Here is a 22,471-nt window from a genome sequence, read left to right as displayed (position 1 = left end):
GCAGTGGCACAATCTCAGCTCACTGCAACCTCCACCTCCTGGGTGCAAGCAATTCTTGTGCCTCAGCCTCCTGAGTAGCTGGGATTACAGGCGCCTGCCACCACACCCGGCTAATTTTTGTATTTTTAGTAGAGATGAGGTTTCACCATGTTGGCCAGGCTGGTTTCCAACTCCTGACCTCAAGTCTTCTGCCCACCTCGGCCTCCCAAAGTGCTGGGATTACAGGAGTGAGCCACTGTGCCCGGCCCCATCTGTATTTTTAACAAGCACTTCTGAGGATTCTTATCCTAAATTTTGGGAAACACTGCTAGGGCTCACATTGAGATTGACTAGAGGAAGAGGGGAGCCCTGTTCATGGGTTGAAACTCTCTGCAAGGCAGGAAATGGTAGTATCAAATGCAGGGTGTTGTTCACTACAGGGCCACACATTAGGATTTCCTTGTGAGCCTTTAAAAAATACCAGTGCTCAGGGCCCATCTCCAAATATTTGGATTTAATTGGTCTAATGAGAAGCCAGTATATTTCAAAATCTCCCAACTGACTCTAGCATGCCTGGAGAGTTCAGAATCACAGTTCTAACGCAACCAAAGGAAAGTATCTGAAGAACATCATGTGCAGAAATATTAAGCTACTACCCATGAATGATCAGAGACTAGGGCCATATAATAGGGAAAAACCATTAACTGGAGGGAAGTTCAGGGGACTCAATAGTTTTGATTAGGCCGGGCGCGGTGGCTCAAGCCTGTAATCCCAGCACTTTGGGAGGCCGAGACGGGCAGATCACGAGGTCAGGAGATCGAGACCATCCTGGCTAACAAGGTGAAACCCCGTCTCTACTAAAAAATACAAAAAAATTAGCCGGGCGCGGTGGTGGGTGCCTGTAGTCCCAGCTACTCGGGAGGCTGAGGCAGGAGAATGGCCTGAACCCGGGAGGCGGAGCTTGCAGTGAGCTGAGATCCGGCCACTGCACTCCAGCCTGGGCGACAGAGCAAGACTCCATCAAAAAAAAAAAAAAAAAAAAAATAGTTTTGATTAACCATGGGCTGGGCTGACACTGAAAAAATGTTTCAAGTCTAAGATAGCTGTTTGCTTTTTAAATGATTACAGTAATGGATTCATTGTTGAAAATGAATGTTGGAAGAATATAAAAAAGTACAAAAAGCAAAAATTGCTTATACTCTTTCTACTCAGAGATGGTTACTTTGATACGTATCTTCTCGCCTGTGTGTGTGAGGATGTGAATTTTTGAACAGCCTGAGTATTCTACTAGGTATCTGGTATTATGTGACCATTTCAACATTTCCTGACACTTGTAGCACAAACAACAGCAGCCACTTACACAGTGGTTGCTGTGTGCTAGGTCCATGCCACATGCTTTCTGCCTACTCATTTAAGCTTCACCAACATCCTTCTGAGGTAGGAGCTACGGTCATTACCATTTTACAGAGGAGGAAACTGAGGCACAAGTGTTCAGTAACTTGCTTAGTCCTAACATTTACTGGGCACTCAATGCATGGTGCTAAGCATGCCAAGTAAATTATTTCATTTCAACGTTATAATTACCACTATTTCCCACTTTTACAGATAAGAAAACTGAGGCATAGGTAGGTTAAATGATTTCCCCAAGTTGCACAGCTTGCAAGGATTTGGGAAAGAGTTCTAAGCCAAGAAATGGGAACCTAAAGCGCTCAATTAACCCCACGTTTTACTTCTTCCAGTGTCATGTAAACCCCCTCAGATGCTTAATGTTCGTGGATGAGTTGTATTCCCTCACACACATGGGATTTACTTAACCCTTCACCAATGTTGGACATTGATATGGATTCTATTCTAAAACACTTTGAGACACACCATTGTTCACAAACACGGGATGCAGATCTCAGATCATTTAGAGTAAGTCCTTAGAAAAGAAGTGAGTAGATCATGGGGTGTTGTGTGACACATATTGTCAAAATGACCTTAGATAAACTATCCAATTTATAGGCCCTCCTGTCATGCAGAGGACAGCCGGTCTTCTTGAACCTTTTCATCCCCAGTTATTACAACTATTTTTCCCCATAACTTCTCACTACTTTAATTTGCATTTCTTTGATTACTAGTGAGGTCAATTTCTTTCTCCCCATGTGCTTAGGTGTTGCTATACATTTTGTGGTTTCAAATGATTCCGGCGACACAGTCTGCTTTTCAGCTGGTGGCACAGCGAGTGAACACAACATGAAACCGGGAGGTGCAAGGCCACCAGTTCTATGCAGCAACAGTGCATGAAGCCGGGGAAGAGTCCCTGCTGGGGACTGGGCTACAGGAGAGCCCTTCCAATCACAGAAGCAGAAGGCTGTGGGCAGGAGCCCTGGTAAAAACTTCTATTTTTATTGCTACTATTCTTATTTTGGAATTACCTCTTTGCCTTAAAAGGTAAAGATAGACCCTCAAACTCTATCCAACGCCGGGTGCAGTGGCTCATGCCTGTAATCCCAGCACTCTGGGAGGCTGAGGTGGGTGGATCACCTGAGGTCAGAAGTTCGAGACCAGCCTGGCCAACATAGTGAAACCTCGTCTCTACTAAAAATATAAAAATCAGCCGGGTGTGGTGGTGGGCGCCTGTAATCCTAGCTACCAGCTACCCAGGAGGCTGAGGTGGGAGAATCGCTTGAACCTAGGAGGCGGAGGTTGCAGTGAGCTAAGACCATGCCACTGCACTCCAGCCTAGGCGACAGAGCAAGACTGTACCTCAAAAATAATAATAATAACAATAATAATAATTCTGTATCTGCTTCTACCCCCTGATAACTTGTTAGGCAGCCACTTACAGCAAAGCTTAATTATGGGCTGGAAAACCAGAAAATATCCAAAATCAATCTGAGGTAAGGCATTTGCCACTGAACAGCCTCAATGCTTCTGTGTTAACAACCTGTACATGGTATAAGCTATCTTAACACCGGGCACAGTAGTAGGAGGTCATTTTCTTTTGTTGTCATTGAAATTATGTTTTGAGCATTTGAGTTTTGAGTGCTGAGAAGGGGGCTTCCTGGTCAGGTTCTATGCAGATTATTCATTTTGAAAGCCATCGCCACTGGCCCCCCTCCACATCCCTTTCCTCCCTGTCTCCCCACTTTAGCTGAGCCAGGCTTGCAGCTCCAGAAGCCGCAGAGTCCACCCTTGGGGACTCCCGTGTGACCGCCCATCAGTAGCCTGAGAAATGCTGTAGAACATGAGCCACTGAAAAGTCTTCAGCACCTACTGTCTCTAGGCTCTCAGACTCCATAGAAAATCCAAGGTCAAGACTTAACAACTACCATGTAAGAAGGCATTACAATTGTTACACCCCACTGCGAAAGGCTAAAAGAAATCATTAGGAAGTATGTGGTTGGTGCTTTGCACCAGAAACAATCTACCCTCTTACCTCTGCTCTTAGGCTGATGGTGAGTGGGCTTTTATTAAGCACCGTTCTCATTCCTGACAGTCCTGTGAGCGCTTTCCTGGATTGCCTGACTTTAGGGAGGAAATGATACCATGTGGCTTTGATGCATTTTCTCAATTGATATTCGGGTTTCACAGTGTGCTTAGAGAAGGGGCTAAAATCCTGAGGTGCTACTTGTGCAAGTACACGCCACGAGCATAATCGGAAGACAGATAAAAAATGACAGAAATAGGACAAGAATACAAACAGCCCGTCACTTCCTACAGAGGGAGCGTGGTTGGTTTTCTTCTCCACCCAAAAATGTTACATTATCACTTTAACTTTGTCAAAACTGCCATATATAACAAACCAAAATAACTAAGAATTTTGGGTTAAACTTCCTTCTGTTTGCACAAGGTGCCAAAATTCCAATTTAATAAAAACCCAGGTCATCTGGGAAATTTTAAATTATCCACTTTACAACACAGTCCACATATCATAGAAAACTATAAACCATTTAATTAATAAACATCTATTTTGTACCTAGCAAGGGCCAGGCTCTGACAGGTGCAAGCGCACTCGCCATGGGAATTGCTCTGGTAGATTTCTCCTTCAGACAAGTTAGCAAGAATGGCTCGTCTAGTAGCTTCGCTATAGGACGCCCATTACCAGTTAAAATGTACACTGCTGCATATGGTTTCAAAGCCAAAAATATATTTTCTGATACGTTGAAGGAAATGAGATCAAACTTTTCTTTTTAGAAAAATGAAACTAATTATCTTACATTTTAAAAGACATTAACAATGGCACTTTTAAGAAAACATGCTGAACACATTAACACAGGGTGGGAAAAAGATAAGGAAAGCAAAGTGGAATGTGATCGCCCAGACAAATTGTGTCCACGAGTTCAATGGGACAAGCAGGGTCTTTACACAGAATTCCCGGGCGAACAGGACGGAGGTGAAACAGAAGTTACGCTTGCCAACAGCCCCATCTCTCATCTCAGGAGAGACGAGGCCAACGAAACAACCGCTAGCAACTGCTTGGGAAATATCTGAAATATGAGCATGTGGAAAACAACATGTTTAACGGAAAATGAGCAAATCTACTCACTGCATATGCAGCAGCTAATTATGAGAAAAATTAGGAGACAGTTCTGTTCGTTCACACGACTCCTTCTCAACCACAATGGAAAATGATACCTTTCTTTTAAAAAGTGAAAGTCTCCTTAGAATAGCAACATTTGCGCCAGGCACAGTGGCTCACGCCTGTAATCCCAGCACCCTGGGAGGCTGAGGCGGGCAGATAACCTGAGGTCAGCAGTTCGAGAGCAGCCTGACCAACATGGTGAATGAAACCCTGTCTCTACTAAAAATACAAAAAATTAGTCAGGCGCGGTAGCAGGTGCCTGTAATCCCAGCTACTTGGGAGACTGAGGCAGAAGAATGGCTTGAACCCAGGAGGTAGAGGTTGCAGTGAGCTGAGATCGTGCCACTGCACTCCAGCCTGGGCAGTAGAGAGCAAGACTCCGTCTCAAACAAAAAAAAAGAAAAGAAAAAAATAGCAACATTTGGAATGCCTGTAACCATTGGCTTACATTCTCCATCTTCTCAGTAGCCTCCAAGGTCCTCATGAGCTGCACTGACTTGTTATCACTGGGGCAGCTACAGCCTGGCACTGGACCTGATACCCAGCAGCACGGGATAGATGTGTGGATTAACTTAAAAAATCAGCTAGAGGCTTGCTGCCCGCCTGATGAACTGGGGGTTCTGTGGGAAGTGAGACAGACAGTTACCCTTCCCCCCTGCATGAACAAAATCCTGAGCCTTGTCCTCCCGTGGGGGCCCTCAAAGTCCAGTCAGCTGTGCTTTGCTGTGGTCACTGGGGTGGGGCTGGGGAGGCCCCACTAAAGCCATGCCTTTATCCAGCGATCCCTTCCTGGTTCCCAAATCTGCAGTCTAGCAGATGCCTACTGCTTTCTATTGCTTTCCAACCCTAGTGTCATGTTCTGGACCAGTGGATGGTCATGGCATGTTGGCCTAGCCTGTTCCTTCAAAACCCACTCCCCTTCCACAGGCATCTGTATCTAGCCATTGGTATCTAGATGCAGAAACTGAGCACCAAGGCTGTAGGTCTCACTGAAAGAGCCAGGAGCAGCGTTCTCTTCTGGTTGGCAGAAGGGGCTTTGGGCATCTCTTTAGAGTGGCTCATATTCACCAACCCCAGTGACAGGTGCCTAACATGCTTCTGTGATGGCCTCAGCCATGTTCCATTCCAGAATTTGCTCTGAAAGCTCTCTGCGTCTGGAAGCCTGCAATTTCATTTTTCAGCATGCCTTGGTCTATTCAGTACCACCCAGCGCAAACGTCCCTCTGACACAGGGTAACGAATGAGCTAATTTTGGAAAGGGGAAATCTGGGGTCCAGAGAAGATGAAGACTGAAGTATAGAGGTTAGCATAAAATTAAAGGTCAGTCAGAAAAGAGAAAACTGCTCTGAAAATATAATGGATAAATATCAGTCTTCAGCAAAGTTCAATTTGAACAAGAATTGTAGGTTGCACTGGCAGAATTGTAACTAGAAAATCCACAAATGCCCAGTCGGACTGCTAATGCATTATCAGGCCTGCTTTTTATGATGTCACAATGAATGACTCCAGATGACAGACAGTGCAGATTCAGTTAAAACACAAAGTACCTGGCAGACTATTTCCGGAGGTTACAGTTTTGTTATTTAAAAAAAACACACACACACACACACACACACACAAATAATGGGTCTGGAAGAGGAAGCATGATAAATTTGAGGACTTAGAAGTGATGCTAAATTTGGACATTTGAAGAAGGGGCACAGGAAAGCAATTCAAAGGCACTTGAGTTATCAACGTGCACAGAGGAAATTAAGTAGGAGGCATTTTGGAAAGGCACCCACTGATAGCGACCTGGATGGAAGCCCTTGAAGTCACAGTTCCTCCACAGCACGGGCTTTGAACTCCTGTGCTTGGGTCTGGCTTCCACAAAGATGAGCTCAGAATGGAAAAATTAAAAAAAAAAAAAAAAAAGAAGTTGGAAGCCATCGCCACTACAGTGCCAACCTGGCCAGCCACAAGACCATAATATTTTTTAAACTCTGATGGCTAGAAATGGACACAAATTGCTCTTCTGTGGTTGCCAGCAGGTTTCTGAATCATCTTTGGGTTAGGGCTTCAGCAGACTTTTGATTTTGCAAGGTCTAGTCAAGAACTTTTATACACGCAAGTAAGTCGGAGACCACGGTCCACGGGCCCCGCCCCTGGGACTGGGGTTTGGGTGGTTGCTTCCTTTGCATAAATTAGTAAATTCACAGCTGGTGCTGATGTGAAAGATGGAGCCAGCTTGGAAACAGTCGTGGTAATTCTAGTAGTATATCTTTTTAATGCACGTAACAAAATCAGGGGCTGGGAGATCACTCATGGAAGGGGACGCCTCGTTGATGTGGACCACTGACCCACCTACAGGTAGAGGAGACAAAGAGAGACCCGGCATGGAGGTTCACGCCTGTAATCCCAGCACTTTGAGGGGCTGAGGTAGGAGGATCGCTTGAGCCCAGGAGTTAGAGACCAGCCTGGGAAACATAAGGAGACCCTGTCTCTACAAAAAACTTTAAAAAGAAAAATTAGCTAGATGTGATGGTGAGTGCCTGTAGTCCTAGCTACTCAAGATGAGGCGGGAGGATTGCTTGAGCCTGGGAGGTCAAGGCTACAGTGAGCTGAGATGGCACCACTGCACTCCAGCCTGGGTGACAGAGAGAGACCCTGTCTCAAAAAAAAAAAAAAAAAAAAAAAAAAAAAAAAAAAAAAAAAAAAAAAAAAAGAAAAGAAAAGAAAAAAAAGAAAAAAAGAAAAGAGAAAGAGAGAAGAAAAGCGAGAAGAGAGAAGCAGGATGGAGCAAAGGGATACAAATGAAGGAAGAAGGGCATAGGTCCACGTGGAAGAAGGAAAACAATACCCTGGAGAAAAGGTAGGTGGAGCTGGTGAGGGTTCCTGGGGCAGCCGCCAGCTGTGTGCAGTAACATGTCCCTGACGAAGGTGCTAGAACCTCTCACTGTAAGTCAGGGCATCTCTGAACAACATCCTTCCTGCAACTGCACTTCTAAGGGAAAAAAGCTGGGTCACAAACCCCTAACCTCTGACTCACGCCAGCTATTCAAATGAGCCCACTCCTTTTACTGATTAACATGGCAAGGACACACTGACGCCTTCTAATCAATGTAAAGGCAAGAAGCCACACTGGGTGGCCCTTAGTCAGCGGCAGACTCCCTACAGGGCCATACGCTGACGCTCCTCCCACGCTAGGGTCCCACTGATAGAGGACCCTGTCCCTCCACATCAATGATCACCCTGGGAGCATCCCAGGGCCTACTGGAAGCCACCCCTGAGGGTGTCTTCACAGGCAGGGACAGGAAGCACTAGAGATATGGTTCCCCACCAGAGTGACTAGGAGAAGTCCTGGTGACTGCATGCAGCGCAGACAGTTCCCTCCCACAATGTGAGGCCCTTCCCACCTGATGGCTGGGTAGCCGGACTGGCCTCGGCTTCTGATGCCTCATCTGTACTGCAGGGACAGAAGCCTTCCTTTTGAGTTTTCTGGGAGGGATAAAATGACATAATACCTTCAAACTGTTATTCATCACTTTCTTGTGGATTCCCTAACTTGAGGAAGAAAAGGTACAGATGGAGAAAAGCAGGCTGAGAAGACAATGTCTGTGGCCCAGCCTTGGGGAGCCCGATGAACCTGCGGTTGACACCCAAAGACAGCTGCCTGGGGTCAATGGAATAGTCCAGGCTTAGGGTACCTGCAGAGGGGTGGTTTCTGGCTTCTCACCACACCATCAGGGAGCAGTGTTGGAACATTGCCAGGAGAGTGTGAGCAGCTGCCCTGGGCACTGGAGGGGCAGTGTGGGTTTAAAGGCCAATACCACGGCTGTCCAGCGGAACGCTGTCGGCAGCGTCCTTAACTGCCCCTGCCTCTGATGTCTCATCTGTACTGCAGGGACGGACTAAGCCTTCTTTTTTGTATTCTGGGAGGAATTAAATGAGATGATACATTCAGAGTGTTTAGCACAGTGCCTGACACGTAAGAAGCCCTTGTTTCATTTAGTATTAACTCAATTAAAATACATTCTCAATGGAGCAGCTTATCTTGAAGCTCTGTTTGCTCGATCTCCTGGGGAAGGGGGTACGGGTGGCACACAGGAAAGGGTGAAGAACCAAGTGTCTGTCTGAAGGTGATGATTATTTCAGATTGGCATTGTCTTTGTCTAAGTTGTAATCAACAGGCCTTCACAATGCCAGGAAAGAGTGACAGAGCCGACTGTCATCACGAGACGCTGTTCCCCCTCGGGATGGCTGGTCTCTGACGAAGAAGCTACACCCATTTCCACAATATGGATGTAGAACAAACCAGTATTTCATTTATTAAAACAAGGCAGGAAGAGAAGCTCTAATCCATTCTCTCTCATGCGTATCTAATAGGTAAGACAGATTATTTCAGTATTTTCATATTTTCTCTTTAATAAGGGCATGTCAGATTTTTACCACGTACACCAGTGTGAACCCCACAGTGCCATCACTGACACAGAGAAAGACCAGCCTCGCTTCTCATTTGCCTTTTTCTAGCACCACTCTCGCTTTCATTTATTTATTCGTTTATTCAACAAATATTTATGGAGTATTTGCGGTGCCTCTGACCCACGGTTCTTCAGAAGCCAAGATGAGGGCTATGAGAGGCAGAAAACGCGGTCACTATGCGTGGGTTCCTGAAAGCCTGAAGGACCCTGCAGCTGGGTCTCTGGTGATGACACCCTAGGGAGGCTGCCTAAAGGCCCCCAGGCCCCACAGCTGGTGCACAGCAGCCCGCCAGTGACACCCCCAGTCCACACCCTGTCCTTTATCGAGAACGCAGAGGCACAGTCATCTTTGAGGCAGAGGGGCTGGACTGGAAGACCCACTCGGGTCTCTTTTGGACCCCGTCTCACATTCCCACCCTCAGTGTCTCTCCGTGGGGCATTTCCTAGCTCTCGGACTCATCCAGTTCTCTAGCTGAAGGCAGAATTCCACATGAACAACTCTCCTCTTGGGAATGGCATAACCACCAAGACACATGAGGCTCTCGGCGGTGCTGCCGCTGGATCTTCCTTGTCATTCCAGAAGCCTGTGCCTCCACACCACTGCACTTCCAGAAGCCTCATGTTCAAGGGACACAACCTGCTTTTTAGTGGGGAAACTGGTGCTGGTAAAAGCCACATGGGGCGCACGCGAGAGAGAGGACCAGTTTCCAGGCCCTTCTGGAAGTTTCCACACTTACGAACGAGACCAAGGAGAAGGGCATACAGAAGACAGTGGGGGAAGAGGCGGCCTGCCTCTTCCTAGTGTTCATGAGCATGCCAGCCCTCAAGAGAGACAGGCTTTGCCCCATAACAAGGTCAAAGTACCAACGGCTAATGCTTAGGATGGGAAACAAGCAGTGAAAAGGCAAATTGTGTTTGTGGATTTATAAGTTTGTAAAAGAAAGAGGAACATAGAAACAGATGTTAAACTTGAAGCATTCTCTGTTTTTGGAAAACCCTTATAAGCAGGATATGATTTAAGAGAAGCTTTAAAAGACCCTGAAAATGAACTGTTTACCATATCCAGTAGCACTATCTAGAATGGATGTTTACTGATCAGATAGAAACCTCCCAAGATGAGGGCCCCAGACCACCACATCAGAGACTCTCCCTAGGTTGCTAAGTCTCTCATTAGTTATGACTGCCGCTGATGACAGGAGATAATTACAAGTTATTCTCATGGGTAACTAACAAAAAAATCTTACCCGAATTCCTGGGGCTATGCAGAGAAGAGCCAATTATGGTATAACTTTCAGCTTCAAACCTCTGCTATGTTAAGAGTATTTTACAGCTTCCTCTGATTATAATATTTCAAAGGAAACACATTAAGGAAACCCTGAGTGCCTGATAACAGCCTTTTACATATTTTAATGATCGTTAAGTATTATTTAGTTTTGGCTACTTGTATTTTAAGCATGCAGTTTCCTCCATGTGCAGATAACACAGTTTTTCCTCTTTGCCCACTTCCTCTTAATCTGTGTGTGTGTGTGTGTGTGTGTGTCAGCAGGCAAGCTTTGGACATGGCCTGTCGGTCTTTTCCTGGACCACGTAAGTGACTTTCATGCAAAGCCTACAGCCAGTTTCATCACTACACTCTGTTAACTGAGACCATTTAGGAGTGGGCTAGCATCTAGATGAGCTCTCTGCGGAGTCAATGACTTAAAAAGGGGAAAATGCCAAGTCTTTAGTGTTACTTGTCAAATGGTCTGTGAAGAGAACATGTTTTGGGGTACACAGGCAGTCCCTGTGGCCTGCAAACTGTCCTCACCCGCAGCCCCTGCAGCGGAGAAAGCGCAGGCATCCATGCCTGGTCATTCCCTCCTCCCCATCCAACCTCCCACTCCCTTGTCCAGCCCCTCCCCTCTGATCGGAAGGGGCAGACACCCTAACCCAGACTCAAGCATCCACTGGCTGTCTAAAACTCAATTTTTTCAAAAGTTTCAACTAAGAGATGTAGGCAGTTGTCAGCAGTGGGTTCTGAAGCTAAGCCGTCAAGAGGAGCAAGGGTGGAGTCTAAGTCTCCGCCAGCCAGAGGTAGGGGGAAGCAGAAGCTGTCAGGGAAGGGAAGAGGAGCATAAACAAGTACCCGGAGACGCAGAGATGGGTGGCAATGGGGGACAGAGATGAATGAGTCCCCAGGGGAACAACCCACAGTCCAGGGGGACGCCTTCTCATTCCACGTCTAATGAGGCCAGCCAGTCTTTCTCCATTTCCTATGAATGGTCCTGAATCTCTCCATGAATCCTTACAACGACCCCTCCCTTTCCTTTCAGGTAGGTTCCACTTCCTACCTTCCAAAGGATCTACCAAGGAGGGAAACTCTACTGCTAGGAAGTCTTCAGCCCAGGGGCAAGGAAGGCCCCTGAGCCAGGAGTCCCACAGTCAGGCTTCACAGTCCATCTGCTGTGCTTTAAACGCTGGTAAAGTTACCAGTCATACGAACAATGGCCCAACACATTAACATGTAGCTTCCAAAAACAATTACTGTCTACTCATCAATTTAGATAACTATGTACAAGGAGAACCAACTCTTGGTCCTTCTCCACTACTTACACCTAAGAGATTTTTAGCAAGTTCACATGCTCCTTTGCCTTCCTTCACAACAGAATTGTCATTCTTCTCCTGTCCTAGATGCTCACTACTACTTGATCTGCTAATAGTGAAAGCTCAAAGCAATAGCCACCTCAGCACATTAGGAAACAAGTATCCTGAATGCTCGAAAATCTCATCAAAGCTTCATATTTGTGTTTTTTTCTTTTTCTTTTTTTTTTTTAAGTTTTACTAGATGTCCCTCGAGTAGAAAGGGAAAAAGACAAAAAAAAGTTTTACTAGATAGAGCTTGTCCTTAAATCAGAAACTCTGTTCTAAACTAATACTAATCATTAGAGGGTAAGGAACAGTCCTGACCATTCTCACCAGACAATGCTGATATTCCAGCTAAGCCCCAGATGATGGATAATCCTGCCTTCCACGTATGCTCCCTTTACAATGTCCACAGAAAAGCAGTGTTATGTGCATTATCTCGTGTAGACAGGTCAGGATGCAGTCTTTATAGGCCTCTCCAGACAGGAAAGGGACACAGCTGGGCTCTGGGAGCTGTCACACGTCCATGCATGCCAGGGAGAGGGTGGAGGACAAGGGACTGAGAAAAGACCATCCAGTGATGGTAACCCCAGGAGCTCACAGAATCAAGTGCTCCTTTCAAACAAAAACAGGCCTTACCTGGGGAGAGCTCAGCCAGGCCCAGCGCTGCTGCAGGGAGGCAGCCCCAAGGCTTCTGGCAGGCCGGGGTGGGTGGAGGAGTTGTGGCCCAAGCTGGGCTCCCTCCACTGCTGCACTGAGTGGCCATTGATGGCCAGTGACATCCTCTGGACTTTGTGTTTGCTATGGTTTAAATGTTTATTCCATCTAAAACTCCTGTTGAAATTTAATTGCCATTGTAACAGTATTAAGAGGTGGGGCCTTTAAGAGGAGATGAGGTCATGAGAGTTCCACCCTCCTGGGTGGGACTGGTGCCCTTATAAAAGCATGAGTTCAGCCCTCTCTTGTTTGATCTCACTCTCACTCTCTCACCTTCCACCATGAGATGACACAGCAAGAAGGTCCTCATGAGATACCAGCACCTTGACCTTGGACTTCCCAGCCTCTAGAACAGTGAACTGATAAATTTCCATTCATCATAAATTACCTGGCCTGTTAACAGCAGCACACATTGGATGAACGCAATGTTCTTCAGTTATAAGACAATAACCTTGCCAAAATGCCTAGGTCGCCACTATCCTGTCAGAATAAAACAAATTTTCAATCAGCCCCTGTGGCCTTCCAAACGACCTTGACCTCCATCTTTCCCAGGACATCAGTGGGGTGCTGAGGACTGGCCCAAAGTGTGGGGACACACTTTAAGGCAGCCCTCAACCAAGAAACTGCAGAAGAGGAACCCTTGTGACCCTTCCCAACCACGCCGATGGTTTCAAGTTGGACAGGGCTATCCTGGGCTCCAGGCACCCCCTAGACCTGGGATGGAGGAGGCAGCAAGACCACAGCTGTGCTTTTGAGTAACCAAAGACTGGGATCTGACAGCACCATTTATCCATCAGATTCAGAATTCACATAAGCCATAGTAGTATTGGCTTCTCTTATTATTTTTTTTTAAATTTAAGCTGTTTACTATTGACACCTATTTACTTCTTCCCAAAGCACTTTGTTTCTGATGGGGAAAAACAATTCTCCTTCATGCCTACCTTTCTGTTTCCCTCCAATTTTCAGTTCTCTATTGGGCACCTAAAAAATAAAGTCTTTCATTTCAACCCAGGGAACCTCGCAGCCAGTCTCTGAGGCTTGGGGCACTGGGAGGGATGTTTGCAAACATGTATGCATTTGCTGTTTCTACCCTAGGACCAACCTTCAATCCAAAAGCTACTCTACATCACCTAAGTGAATCGGCCAGTCTCCGCAACATGGACAAGAGGCCAGATCTGTCGAGAACTCTGTCGTCTGTGTGAAAACATCCCAGGGCTACACAAAGCCACTTATCTGAGCCCTTCACTCAGGATGGAAAGAAAGGCAGCTTGCAGATCTGATTATGCCACAGTCCTCAGGAACCTGTTACCACACAAGGGGTTAGAAAGTCCTAAGCGAGTTGTGGATGAGGTTGGCAGCCACACTGCCCACACAGAATTCTAAAGGGGTTCTCCTGCCTCCCACCGTGGGACTCAACTCTAATCCAGCCCCTCAAATTTGAGGGAGACCCCACATAACCTACATGGTCCATCTGCGGGGATTCCACAGCCCTGTCTTTACTTCATTAGAAACCGACCGTTCTGCTTTTCAACAGTTGCTACAATGGGGGAAAGAATAAATTGAACTCATGAGCATGTATTAAATAACCATATATGCCCAGTACTGTAAGACTCTGTACAAGAAACAAAAGAGATAGGAGACAAGGTACAATCTCAGTACCTTGAAATCCAGGTTGGAAGATACGGATATACTCAGCACAAAACTAAATGAAAAACAAACAAACAAACAAAAAAAAAACAAGCACCAGTTTGTGTGGTAGTCATTAAGGTTATCTGAACCCTCAGCCAACTCACCCATAAGCTCCCTCTTCCAGCTCCATGCTGGAAAATGGTGGTCAAGAAAGTGAAGGCCTTGACAGTAGTCGACTGAAGTGTGAGTTCTAAAGTGCAAGGTGAAACAGAAACAGCTTCCAGCCCCTTCTTCATTGTGACTTTTGCCCCTGAGCCTGGCTCCATCAGTGCTAACTCCTCTGGCCCCTCTCTGGAGAAGCAATCTGACTTGGCAACTTAAACCTGCTTTCACTACGCTGGGCAAAAATGAGGGCTCTCACCTTTGCTTTTCTCCAATAATGTGTTAAGTGCTCTGACTCTGAAACAAAATCCTTCCGATTTTTGCCTGAAAACTGTCAACCGACAAGGAAGGTCCTTTCTCTGCAAGGGTGACTTCTAACCATGGGAGGCGAGTTCATTCCCATCAGACTTGCCCATTTTGTGTGTTTGTTTCTCTTAAAGAAAGGTCCTTGATTCTGTCTACGTCCTTCATCCATATCTAACTGCTGACATGCAGTTACATAACACACTCTGTGGACTCACAGCTCTTCCTCCCCAATCTGTGCCTGGTCCCAGTGCAGCACTAAAGGCAAATGCAAAGTTAGGAAGGATGACAAAGGTTTCCTCCAGGTGGAAACTGCCTGGGAGAGGGCTTCAGGGCTCCTCTCCCAGCCTGGCTCTGTGGCAAGCTGCCGAAATTCTTTTTTTTTTTTTTACCATCCTGTTCCCCTAGCCAACCCGCCCTCTCTTTTTGTTGTAAGGAAACACCCACAGATGCAGCTGTATTCAGATGGGATCCCACATTAGGGCCAGTGTGTGTGCAAGGAAAAGATAGGTCAGAAGCCAATGGAATGATATGAATATACCAGAAGAAAGGTTTTGTCTTACAAACTGAGGGGAATACAGACCCCTTTTCAACTCTCTGTAACCTGCAAAATGTTGAATTGTGTCAATAAGAAAGCCAAATACACTGTGAATGGGTGCGTGGTTGTGAACTAGCTTTTATGAAGTTCTAAAATGACTCCTAACTGAGGCAAGATGAAGAGATTACAAGGGAACCAAGCAGCAGAGTCCTAACACATGGCATTTAGCATGATAGAACGTGTTTACTCACTGCTATTTATTGAAGGCCCATTATGGCAAAGCCCTGTGCTAAGTACTGCTGGAACACCCTGAATATCTCAGTGGAAACAAGTGATCTTGGGCTGGGCATGGTGGCTCATGCCTCTAATCCCAGTGCTCTGGGAGACTGAGGTGGGAGGATTGCATGAGACCAGGAGTTAGAGATCAGCCTGGGCAACACAGTGAGACTCTGTCTCTACAAAAAATAAAAATTAGCCAGGTGTGGTTGTGTGCACCTGGCCCAGCTATTCGAGAGGCTGAGGTGGGAGAATCACTTGAGCCCAGGAGGCCAAGGCTACAGTGAGTTATGACTGCACCACTGCACTCCAGCCTGGGCAACACAGAGAGACCTTGTCTCTAAAAAACACAAAAAGTGGCCAGGCACGGTGGCTTACTAATCCCAGCACTTTGGGAGGCCGAGGCGGGCAGATCACGAGGTCAGGAGTTCGAGACCAGCCTGACTAACATGGTGAAACCCTGTCTCTACTAAAAATAGAAAAATTAGCCAGGCGTGGTGGCGCATGCCTATAATCCCAGCTACTCAGAAGGCTGAGGCAGAAGAATCACTCGAACCCTGGAGGTGGTTGCAGTGAGCTGAGATTGTGCCACTGCACTCCAACCTGGGCAACAGAGCAAGACTCCGTCTCAAAAACAAAACAAAACAAAACAAAAAACAAAAAAGAAGTGTTCTTGTGTCTAATACCATTTATCCCTCATTGGCCCCGGCCAAACATAGAGTTGAAAGAGTTTGCCTACACATCACCCAATGCTAACTCCTGAGTCAAAAGAGAATGGTGGGTTCACAGTGAAACTTACCCCGCCTCTGAGGTTCTGGAAGCAGAAGTGCTCTGGGGCTCCCCAGGGCCTCTCGGTGTGCTGCGGCGGCTTTCGGAGTCACTCACGTGTCCTTTCCCCGTGGACGTCTTACGATGTGCGAGGGCCGCAGGGCCATCCTCATGCCCATTCTGCAGGCCCTGGCCTGCTCGTGTCCCAGTCCTCGCTGCCTGGCGCCCCTTGGGGTTATCCTCGCGCGGTGCCGGGAGGTCTCTCGATGGTTTGTATCCATGAGAGATCAGGAGGTCTTCTACACTGTACATGATGCCCAGGCTTCAGCAAAGCTCAACCGCTGGAACCATGGTGGTGGCAGGACCCAGCACTGCAGAACAACAGAGAGCTCTATTTGTGACCAGGTCTCCCTGAGGGTCAGTCTTACACCTCCTCGTCCCGTGGTCCCCCCACCAAACCAGACCACGGTGATGGACACAACACAGAACCTGCACAGAAAGAGGAGACACAGGGATGGCTCTGCCTGAAACTGCTCTCCATTCTATTCATGTAGAAAGTGGGTGTGGCTCTGGCTCTAGAGGACGTTGTGTAACCCTGAGGACCTCACCCTTCGATGGCTGCCTCTGGTAGAAGAGCATGTGGCACGGCGCTTAAGCAGTGACATCAACACTGTCCACCTTCCCCTTGTCCCACTCACAAAGAGCAGGCGGAAGGAGTGTGGACAAAAAAAATACAGATCTGGGAGCTGCAATGACTCCTTCATGTTTCTAAAAAGAGAAACTACCAATATCCAGCTTAATCTCAGGACATGCCCCTGCTTTCATCCTGTAGACATACCTTTGCTCTACGAGAGAGTGAGATCTTTAATCAACACAGTCATGATATGCTTCAGCGGAAGCGACTGAAGCAGCAACTGCCAGGGCAGCCCCTCCATGGCAGTTAACTAGCAACCAAAAATAGATTTTAATTCTTTGGGTTCATGATGAGAAAACAAACAACACACTGATCAATCATACACACCCAACTCACTATACAATACCAAAGTTCTCTTTTCCTTATGAAAGTTTTTTTTTTTTTTTTTTTTGAGATAGAGTTTCACTCTTGTTGCCCAGGCTGGAGTGCAGTGGCATGATCTCGACACCCTGCAACTTCCGTCTCCTGGGTTCAAGCGATTCTCCTGCCTCAGCCTCTCGAGTAGCTGGGAATACAGGTATGCGCCACCACGCCTGGCTAATTTTTTGTATTTTTCGTAGAGACAGGGTTTCACCCTGTTGGCCAGGCTGGTCTCGAACTCCTGAACTCAGGTAATCCACCCACCTCTGCCTTCCAAAGTGCTGGGATTACAGGCATGAGCCACCACACCTGGCCTCCTTATTAAACTTTTATGAATCAAATTTCTTTCTAGTAGATCTTGGGGAAAAGTTTTTACATCTCTCAGCCAAGGATGTCCACACCCAAATCCTGCTACAGTACCTGAATCAACAGCAGCAACTTCCTCCAGTGTAAGCTGCACAAAATGAGAGTGCCCACAAAGAATGAAAATGGGCAGAAACCTACCTGAAAGCAAAAGAGGTAGAGCCGCCCTGTTTATTCCTACATGAGGACATCCTTCTTCCTAAGTCTTCCCTTTGATGATAAGGCGTAAGACAGATTGGTCAGCCGGATCCACCCACCACTGCTTCCACGAGGGCTGATGGTAATGCTGGCCTGGGTGAGAGGCACACAAAAGCCACAAAAGCCAGCCCCACCAGAAAAGCTCAGCCAGCTCCAGCCCCACTTTGCTGGTGGACGGAAATAGAGTTGCTGCAGCCATGGCGAACAATGGCCAGGAAACGCCTGCTGGTCCATGTGCAGGTGAAAGGAAGATGCCTGCAGCATGTGCTTCCTGTCACTGGGAGCTCTTACTTGGGTCCGTTGCACAATTCTGCTGTGCCTGTCCTCACTCTTCATCACCTGCTAGATTACAGTAGGGAAAGTCTCGCCTGTCAGCATGGAGAGTACCAAACTTTGGAAGTTGATAATTTTCCATTATGTCCCTATATTTTATGAAGCTGACAAGCTCTGGCAGCTACTGTACTAGTAGAAAAATCTCCATAGCAACTCTGCCACTCCTGACACTCCTACTGCATGTCTTTCGGGGAGTTGTACAACTTGGGTCATTTGCTTCAACAGACAAGGAAGGACCAGAGAAGCAAGAGTTTGTTCTTCGACTCAACAGAGCAAGTTCCACCATGTGAGGGATTATAGAGGAATGAGATCCCATCATAAGCAAAGGGCTTCAGGAACACAGAGTCAGGCTTTAGGGCAGGGTCTTTGGTTTGTTTGACACTTTATCCCCAGCAACTTGCACACAGTATGCACTCAATAAATACTTGTTGAGAAAATGCACAAATGAGAGACAGAACTGTTTGAGCTAGGTTTTGAAGAATGGTTAGGAGTTCATTAGGCAAAGAGCATGTGTATGTGTATGAGAAGGGGAACTGGCATTTAAAATAGATTATGAGTAGAATTATCCCAAGGGTAAAGAAATGAGGCTGGGCACAGTGGTTCACGCCTGTAATCCCAGCACTTTAGGAGGCTAGGTGGGTGAATCACTTGAGGCCAGGAGTTTGAGACAAGCCTGGACAACATGGTGAGACCCTGTCTCTACTAAAAATACAAAAATTAGCCAGGCATGATGGCAAACACCGGTAATCCCAGCTACTCAAGAGCCTGAAGGAGGACAATCGCTTGAATCCAGAAGGCAGAGGTGGCCATGAGCCGAGATCATGCCATTGTACTCCAGCTTGAGTGACAAAGCAAGATGCTGTCAGAAAGAAAGAAAGGAAGAAAGAGAGAGAGAGAGAGCAAGAGAAAGAAAAAAGAAAGGAAGAAAGGAAGGAAGGAAGGAAGGAAGGAAGGAAGGAAGGAAGGAAGGAAGGAAGGAAAAGAAATGGCTTAGTAACAGAATCCTGGCAGCCTAGAACAAAGTCCCCAGGCTCACTGGTTCAACATCACACACAGGGTCAGCATCACAGTTAAAGTTAGCATTAGGTCTCACGACACTCAGTTTCTCTCTCTTACTATGCTGGGCTCTTTAAAATAAAAGCAAATTGCACTGTACTCCAAGTGGCCACCAAACACACTGAGGAACAGGCATGTGCAGCACACAGCTGGTTGTGCTACAGTCCATTTGTCAGAATGGCAGAGAAGACATAACCCTCACAAAACACAGATGTGGGGCATTTTCTTCCTGGGGCTGGATAGGTTGGTCCAATATGGCTATGTGTTTGCATGGTAATTATATTTAGTAAGAGTATCTTTCAATCGTAGTTAATGGATTCTTCCCTCCCCCGCAGCCCAATAAACTCTTCCTCTACAAACTCCAAGGAAAAACCTGAACTATAAACCCAGGATTGCAGCACACATGAAATCTAATAACATCAACTATTAATGACCATCTGTAATGTGCTAGATTCTGTACTGGCACACTTTCATTCATTCTATGCTTCCAGCAAACTTCTCGATGTAGACAGAAACTTCTCCATTTTCACAAGAAAACTGAGGCTGACAGTCCAAGGTTACACAGCTTGTGTTAGATCCAAGGTTTGAACTAGATCTGTCTAGCTTCAAAGTTCAGGCTACTAATTTAGGTTCACCCATCTATATTTTCTTCCTTAACATCAAAAAAGTTTCCTAATTTACCAAATAATCCATGAACATAAATAAGGAAAGATACAAGGCATAGTGGCATTAAAATTAAAAACCATGTATTTAAAAGGAAAAAAATTCTCCTTTATTCTCTAGGAGCAGGATGACTCTTCTAGACGACTCTTCTCACACACCACACACACATGCACATACACGCGCGCGCACGCACACACACACGAATTGATGCCTCACTTGACTATAACGTCTTGATGGCAACGCTGGTGTTAATGTTTAAATGCTCAGTAATATGATTCGTTCTCGAATACACCATGCAATTGCCTTGTGACCTTAACAGACCTCTTTCATCATTTGGGGTTTTGAGCTTTTCATAAATAACATGGGGCTATCATAAAGCATGCTGTATGAAACTGAAATGCATATATAATAAGTGGGAGATGAGTAACTTTAAAAAAATAAATTCTTAAAGAAAAAAAAAGTCCTATATAGAAATAGCCATTCTTATCTGCAACATTAATAGAATTTGGACTTAATTTGAGTAGACAACAGCAAACCACAAATGGGTTTGGGCAAGGGAAATCTGGCAGGAAAGCAGAGGACTAAAGTGGATAGAGCGAGAACAGATGGGGGACCTGTAGTTACAAGTCCTTTCTATTGTAACATGCACAGGGGGCTGGCAGAGGGGATAAGAAAAAAAAGGAATAATAAGAGTAATTTTCAGGAGAAGAAGTACAATGGATTTTAGCCTCAGTGACGAGGATAATGATCATTCCATTAATAGAAATATAGAAACTGGAAATAATTGTTGGTTTGAGAAGATGACAGCTCATTTGATTTTGATTTAACCAACCTAGTCTCACAAAATTCTCTTTTCCCCAAATCATCATCAAATGGATTTTCATCAAAGATTAATTATGTGTCCTTCCAAAGAACCTGAATAAGACCACTTGTGCAGCGATCTTATTGCATGGCACCTTTTCAAAGTTCTTTAAATATTAGCTCTATGGTGTCTATTCAAATGGAAAGGATTATAAAATTAGGAAGTTGCTGTTAACCATCCACTGACATTGAGCATAGGGCTGGGTTACCTCCCGCTTTGCTGTTGGGATGAGTGTCTGTTTCTCAATGGTGCATGGTATTTATCTGTGAGCTGAATCAAGCCTGAGTCACTGCACAGGAGGAAAGGAGAGAACCCTTTGGGTCTCAGTCTTCTCCTGAAAGAGTAAAATGAGAAGGCTGAACTAGAGGTTCTTTAGAGTCCTTCTAGCTCTAGGGAGCAGCCCCCTTTCTCTAGCCTATTCTCGCCTGTGATGAGCAGCAGGCATCGAAGTCAGCTGCCCCAGGAAAAAAGAGTACAGCTTGTGGCCATGACACAGGCAGGGCTAAATAGGTCATCTGAAGACAGAACCTCTGACCTTGGCCTTATTAGCACCTATGCAGAGGCCACTCAAAAGAGCAGAGATAAATGGCCACCCACTGAGGAAAGGAGTGGGTTGGGGTAGGCAGGCCAGAAGCGAAACATCCAGCAATTCTCCATCCCAGAGTGCAGGTGCTTCACACTTACGCCAATGTAAATTCATCAGGGCACTTGTTTTACATTGGAAGTGCCAGGCACTGGGCTGAAGAATATAAAGACAAATAAGACCCCATCAGCACCCTCCCTTGCAATGCTATGGTCTACACGGTATTATTTCAATTATGGATTCTCTCATCACTAAAGGTTGAGACTGGCGAATGAATGCCATTTAACAGGTACCATCTTCTCCCTTTCCATTTATAAAAATAAACATTTTAATTCTCATATTTACAGTTACAACGCTCAAGACAGTGAAAGGAAACAAAACATTAAGGAACTCATTAAATCAACCAGAGCTTTTTTTCCTTTTTAAAATTGGCCTAGAACACAAACTAAAAATTAACTTTAAAAAGAGAGACAAACATACTATTAAAAAGATGAAAAGCATGGTCATCCTCACCTGTAATCAAAGAAATGCAAATAAAACCAAAATGCCATTATTCACTTATGAGATTAAAGCTTTTAAAAAGCAATGCTTGTTGTTGGTAAGGGCATGAGGAGCTACAAGGGTTCTCCTGTTTGTGTGTGTATAAATGGGGGAGGTGGGGGGTGCAGGCTATATGTAAATGAAAATGAGTATTTCCCTTCTTAAAAGTGGTTAGCCAGATTTGCTGGCTCACACCTTTGACCCCAGCACTTTGGGAGGCCGAGGCAGGCGTATCACTTGAGGTCAGGAGTTCGAGACCAGCCTGGCCAACATGGTGAAACCCCATCTCTACTAAAAATACAAAAAATTAGCCATGCATGGTGGCGCTCACCTGTGGTCCTAGGTACCTAGCAGGCTGAGGAGGCAGGATCCTTTGAACCCGAGGCAGAAATTGCAGTGAGCGGAGATTGTGCCACCACACTCCAGCCTGGGTGACAGAGCAGATACTCTGTCTCAAAAAAAAAAAAAAAAAGAAAAAAAATTATTAATATGTAACAAAATCTTTAAACACCTGAAACCCTATGAAATAATCTCACTTCTTAGGATTCATCCCAATGAAATAATCAGAGATACACATAGCTTTATATAAGGATGTTATTCCAAGTTTTAATTATAATAACAAAATTAGACTAAATGTCTAATTTAGTAAAAAAAAAAAAAAAGAAAAGAAAAAAAACTTCTGGGCCAGGTGCAGTGGCTCACACTTGTAATCCCACCACTTTGGGAGGCTGAGGTGGGCAGATCACCCAAGGTCAGGAGTTCGAGACCAGCCTGGTCAATGCAGTTAAACTCCGTCTCTAC

The 22,471-nt window shown here is 45.8% G+C and overlaps 1 protein-coding gene across 2 annotated transcripts in view; it reads right to left on the bottom strand.

The window, feature by feature from the left end:
• KIAA1462 (KIAA1462 ortholog) overlaps window positions 1-22,471 on the bottom strand; it is a 116,443-nt gene that overhangs the window by 19,153 nt on the left and 74,819 nt on the right. The window contains exons 2-3 of one of the 2 annotated variants that reach the window (XM_011977328.1): window positions 16,050-16,389; window positions 13,284-13,323 (exon numbers count right to left, since the gene is read on the bottom strand). Coding sequence is in view for 1 of the 2 variants with exons in the window: in XM_011977327.1 (XP_011832717.1) it covers window positions 16,050-16,330 (281 nt within the window). In the remaining variant the exon portion in view is untranslated. The remainder of the gene's footprint in view (window positions 1-13,283; window positions 13,324-16,049; window positions 16,390-22,471) is intronic. The other variant, XM_011977327.1, reaches the window with a different exon arrangement.

This window comes from Mandrillus leucophaeus, unplaced genomic scaffold, assembly GCF_000951045.1.
Source record: "Mandrillus leucophaeus isolate KB7577 unplaced genomic scaffold, Mleu.le_1.0 Scaffold178, whole genome shotgun sequence".
NCBI lineage: Eukaryota > Metazoa > Chordata > Mammalia > Primates > Cercopithecidae > Mandrillus > Mandrillus leucophaeus.
This window is presented reverse-complemented; position numbering and strand designations above follow the sequence as displayed.